We start from the raw sequence: 6,000 nt of genomic DNA, 5'->3' as shown, positions 1-6,000 counted from the left end.
CCACATTCTTTGAAGTGACAGTCACACTTTTTTATACAAACTCCGATCCCGGCCATTATAGATTTCGAATATATTGTGGCGATATCGCTTGAAATTTCATTATCCAAAGTCGAAGATCCCCGTGTAGGGTATGTTTTTATAGTTTTAAGCCTTTTTAATGAATTGTAACTAAAATTTTTTTTTTTTGAAAAAATCTCATATATTATTTATTTAAATTGTTTTACTAAACTCTTTTATTTTAAAAATTATTAGTTTTACTGTTTTATAGAAAATGAAAAAGCAAACCATTATTTATTCCTCTTTTTTAAAATGTTGTTATTAACGAACATAGCATTTCTATTATATAATATTATCGGTATTTCATTTCGTAGAAAATTTGGTTAAAATACGTGTCTAAATTAAAACGAAATTAAAATCGACAAAAGCCGATGATTCGATTTTTATATCGATACTCGATTTTTAACCACTAGAAATCTACTTCGACTTTTTCACACAAAAAGACAAATAATCGATTAGTCAAAATCGTCTTTTAAATCCCATCCCTACTAGTCACTTTTTTATTTCGTACGACGGGCGACAAGTTTTTCAATACGATGAGTGTTTGCAATAAATTATCATTTCGTAATTTAGCTAATATTACCAGAAATATAAGGCCTGTTCATAGAAATCTAAGTGGTTTTCGACATACACCAGAGCATCAACGAAACTATGTGAAATATATGCTATTTATTGGTGGCGGAGTGACGGCATTCATGTGTGCAAATTTTTTCAAAACAAAAACTAACAAACTCGAAGCGCTTAATCTGAAACGGATGAAGGTGAACTACATTAGAATTAAACACTTATTCTTTTATATTTTCCCATATTTTATTGAGTGTTTTCTTCTGTTTATATGACTAGAATATTAATTGTTTTTGCCATTCATTTTTGCCTGAATATGGTATGGATTTGTCTATTATTAGCACACATTTTTCTTTGCATTTTTTGTGTATTTCAATTTTGTATTGGTGTAGGTTCTCTCTCCTTTTCCAGTCAGCTGGTATTGTTTATGTTTTTGTAAGAGATGCCAAGTAACTGTGAACTTCAGGTAAAATTGCTATTTACGGGGAAACGAAATGATGAAATGAAGCATCATCTATTTGTCGGCTTAAGTTGGTACTATGTTCGCTTTTCGTTAGCAAAAACTTATGTTAAAAAGAAGAAATCTTTTATATACAAATCAATTTTTTGATATCTTATCCCCCTTTCCTAATTTCCCGGATCGCGGACATGGATGGTGCGATTTAAACGAAATTTTATTTGCACTATTATGGTTACCTTAAAACAAAAAAATGGTTTCCAAATATCGAATGGAGTACCTAGCCCGCCAGCCCGCACCACCCACCAAAAATCAAAATAGACCAATAACGACAATGTGGGACTCAAATTAAAGCTATTTAAGTGTAGAAATCGTATTTGTTGTTGTTGTAGCACTGTGTTGTATACTGAGGCGGCAGCCCTTGCCTATAAATGATTCCATTGGGTCAATCTGGGGGACAACTCCACCCCCCAAACACCCCTAAATCAGACATACACTATGGCAATATGGGTCTCAAATGAAAGGCATTTGGTAGTAGAGCACGAAATTGATACCCACTTTCGGGACGAAATTTCTGGGGTTCACCCCTACCCCAAACAGGACTCATTTACAGACAATGGGAGTATGGTGCTCAATTAATAGGTATTCGAGAGTAGAATACGAATCTGGTATCCAAATGTGGGACCAAGTGTTTGGTAGGGCCGTTCCTCCCTCAAAACACGCTCAAATTTATCGACCATGGCAACATGGGGCTCAAATGTAAGATATTTGGAAGTAGAGCATGATTCTGATATCAATATTCAGGACCAAGTGTCTAGGCGCCGTACCACCTCCATTACAAACCCAAATAGAACGTATTTGCTGACCACGGTTCAACGAGTGTGGAGCACAATGTTCATAGTTTTTAAGGTCTTTCCCCCAAGCCGTATATATTCGCCGATTATTCCAGTAAGTGTCTGGACTGAAAGGTATTTGAGAGTAGAAAACAAATTTGTGGATATCAAATTTTGGTGCCAAGTGTTTGAAGGACGTTTCATTCCATAAATTTCCCTCAAACCAATGGCAATATAGGGTTCAAATAAATGACACGATGCTGATATTTTTGCGGGGCTAAGTTTCTGGGTAGCCGCCCCACTCCCTATTTGCCAAAAAGGGATTCAAATGAAATGCATTTGGGAGTAAAGAACGAATTTTATATTCACATCGATCCTTCCTATGCTCCTATAGATGAGCAACCTCGTTCTAGACCGATCGCCGCGGGAGCAGGGTGGCCATTGGTTATTTAAAGGCGCCGGGGTATTGGCCTTTTCATAGCGAGCATCATAGGCACTCAGTTGCAGCTACTCCGTATGGAACATTCCACGATCCTCAACCTGTGAACGCGCCCGGTAACACGCAGCTAAGCTTTACGTGACAGATATGAACACCACACAGATCGGACTTCAATGTTCCAGCCTGTGTGGTGCTCACAGCTATCACGTGCGGGGACATACATATACCACTTTCGCAGATGGTATTATACTTAAAGGCCTTTAAATTGTCGAAAATAAATATTCTAAGGATAATTTTGTTCCATGTATTGTAAAAAAAGGTTCAGCGGAGCGGTCGAGGTTCAGCCTAGTCATGAATAAAAATGACAATTTTTTCTGTCAGGAAATGTACAACCTAAACCAGAGTCTTTACAATAATTGGTAGCTAAAAATTGCACCGAAAAGTGAACATAGTACCAGCCATTATTTACAATATGGTATAAAAAATCCATTTTTTTCATTTTTTCAGCTTTTATGAATTTTTTTTTTTTAAGATTTTATTTTAATTTGGTGGTTTCTTTACCAAGGAGAATCAATCATGAGTCACCCTAAAAAGGGAAAAATGAATACAATACCTCGTATGATGATATTTAATTCTTTCATTGGTGTTGGGAAGAATGCCAATATAACATTTTACCAACATATAAAACGGAATTGTAGGATTATCGTTAGCAAAAAAATTAATATTTTATTAATATTATTAATTTATTATACAAATTAAAAGTAATTTAAAGTTACTGTATCGTTTAAAAGTACATCACAACGCTTTTCTAAAGAAATAGGCTGAAATTTGCAAAAATAAAAACAACATCGAAGATAACATTTTGCAGAATCAAGGTATACGCTTTAGATTTTTGCTGTGCACGCGCAAGATAATAAAAGGGTAGCAGACGGACCAGACAATAGTTCTCATAGGGGATATCTATGTCCAATCAGCTACTTCTGCAATAGACCAGAATGACGAGATAATCAATAATCCTATGTCTTCTGGCAATTGCGGTGCAATGACACAAATGATGCTCGACAGCGTGCAGCTCCCCCTGGCCATTAAAGGCCCTCCTTATGTCCGCCTTCCTCTATGCCCAACTCGTTGTCAAAGAGTCCACATATATAATGACAGTATCCCCTGTATCGATATTTTCTCTGGTGCCTACAGAATCTTGAAAATCTCAGTTTGCAAAATAGTACGCCCGCCCAGATGCCTATATGACTTTCTTATTTGAAAAATCCACAGCAGGTCTTAGGAAAGGCAGCATACTCCCAGCACATAGTTCCTTTTCGGGAAAACGAAGTTCATCCTGTCAACAAGGAAGAATTTACTGGTACATAATCCGTCGCACCGCATCGCCAGCAAAACAGAGCAATGCCTATAGTTTAGTCTTAGGGCAATATTCGATGACGCACACTCAACACAAAATTGCAAAGGCATTAATTACATCGAACAAAGAGGACATCGCCCCTCTCGGGCACTTCTCTTTAATCCAGAGAGCAACACTGCCGCCGTACCACACCCGACCTATGCCCTCTTTCCTTACTATGGACTTGTGATAAGAGTAGAGCACATTCAGCCTCCTGCTAACCTTTTCCTTAATGCACTCTTCGCATGCGAATATGTGGTTGCTACAAAAATAACAACTAGATCACCCTTTCTGGTGCGTATGTCATCCCCATTGTCCTTCCATCCCAACCAAACATTTCCCTTATAGTAAAGATAAAGTGGTCACCCACCATGAGAAAACGTTATTGGTGTAGGCAACGATCTTTCCCCTTTACTCATCGAAAGACCTGAGAATCCCATTTATTACCTAAAACTAGAAAAAGCATTATAAAACCCCTCCCTACGTAGTTCCTCTACTCCAAATCTTCAATATCGAGCCCTCAGCTTTTAATGCGTTTATAATCCTGCCTTTCAGCATTGTATCAACCGAATTTACCAGAAGAGAGGGGATCCTCATGTCCATCAGAGGCTCATGTATAGACTCCAACTTCATGTCATTTAAAGTCCATTATATTATTAAGAAAGTCGCTAAAGTGAAGTCGCCTATCCTCAAATTCACTGCAATGCATCCAACCACATCACGAAGAGCACTTACAATCGTCAAATCCTTGTTCTCGTTGTTTTTGTAGCAGTGTGTTGCACACTAAGGTAGAGCTGTCAAACTATCGATAATCGCAACATTCGATATTTTCGATAGTTTTAATAATAAATATCGATACTATCGTTAATGTCCCATCACCTATATTTCAAACGAAAATGGGAAGCAAAAATTGGGAGATCTATTTATATAGAAGCAATATGAATGCGCAGACCAATTAAAGCCGAGGTTAATAAAGCGCCCTCTATAGGCGCAATGTATCTTAAAGGATACATTCAGTGTCGGATTGATAATTTTTGTTTAGTTTTGCAAAAAAACTAACTTAGCGATTCTATCCATCGGAAAATATCAATCGATATTTTGTCAAAAAATTCAATATCGTTAGTATCGATAGTGCCATAGATATTTTGCCAGCTCTACACTGAGGCGGCAGCCTTTGCCGATGAAAGATTCCATTGTGTCAATCTGGTACGTACAACCGGGTGTCAAATCCATACAATAAGCATGTTGGAGGCTGTATACCAGTAAAGTGTCGAGATTTTTTATGAATTAAGGTTTTCGGTGTGGCAGCACTGGTTAATAATTTTGTCCAAACGTCACCTGTGAAAGTGAAAAGCGAAGAAACTCAACGATGAGGCTAGTTTTTGGCTAAATCGTTAGCGTCTGGTGTAAAAAACGGTCATAAGCCCTACAAGAGTTCCCAATGCATTCCGGTAGCCGAGTTGGTAGCTAGCTTGGATTATCAGTGCGGAGATATTGGATTCGATACTTCCAGAGGTGTGGTGTGGTCTGTCGATACTGTGATATCACAATGGACTAAAATAGCCTAACCTAACCCTACCTGTTCTATTGCGCTTATGAATCAAGTCGTCTTAAAAAGCCCTGTTCAAATTCAGATGTGTGCTTCACAACTTACACTAGTTGGAATGGTTGTAAAGCACCATGATCCATTTGACATCTCCCGCTGATGATTTTTTTTGGTCGAAAATGAAATCACGGTAAGGGAAACCAGTCAAATGTTTCTAGCAATAAAACACCTTTGCTGACTTTTAAATGTTTTTTGCTATAGTAATGTTCGAATAGAAAACATTAAACAATGGTTTAAAGCCGGACAATATCCTGCAATGGAATCTCAATAAGATTTTAAGACCGAAAAAAGAAAGCGCAAACAGACATTAATCGCTTCCAATAAATTTTTTGAATACATGATGCAAATTTTAAGTGTTTATATGATGATGTCTAAAAAAATTAATTATGGTGTCGGATTGAGTCCTTAGAATTTCTTATTGAGGCAAACTAATACAGACTGAAGATAACTTTGAAAATAGCGAAACTTTAAAATGGGCATCTTTTAAACGTAACAAACCAGGTTATTTCCCGCATTGTAGCAAAAGAGAAATCTCTGAAACAATTCATTGATTTCCTGCCAACTGGCTTTCCACATGCAGTGATTCATATCGTTGTTATTTACACCAACAGCACAATCTTCCTTGGGTTTGGTGTGAAGAATAATACC

General features: G+C 37.2%; 1 protein-coding gene across 5 annotated transcripts in view; it reads left to right on the top strand.

Moving 5' to 3' along the window:
* Nucleotides 1–547: 547 nt before the first annotated feature.
* LOC106081406 (calcium uptake protein 3, mitochondrial) overlaps nucleotides 548–6,000 on the top strand; it is a 40,247-nt gene continuing 34,794 nt past the window's right edge. For all 5 annotated transcript variants that reach the window (XM_013243337.2, XM_013243357.2, XM_013243329.2 and 2 more), the window contains exon 1: nucleotides 548–818. In XM_013243337.2, coding sequence (XP_013098791.1) covers nucleotides 594–818 — 225 coding nt within the window. In that variant the 5' untranslated portion in view covers nucleotides 548–593. The remainder of the gene's footprint in view (nucleotides 819–6,000) is intronic.

This window comes from Stomoxys calcitrans, chromosome 2 (assembly GCF_963082655.1).
Source record: "Stomoxys calcitrans chromosome 2, idStoCalc2.1, whole genome shotgun sequence".
Lineage (NCBI taxonomy): Eukaryota > Metazoa > Arthropoda > Insecta > Diptera > Muscidae > Stomoxys > Stomoxys calcitrans.
The sequence above is the reverse complement of the archived record's forward strand: the minus strand, read 5'-3'. Positions and strand labels throughout refer to the sequence as shown.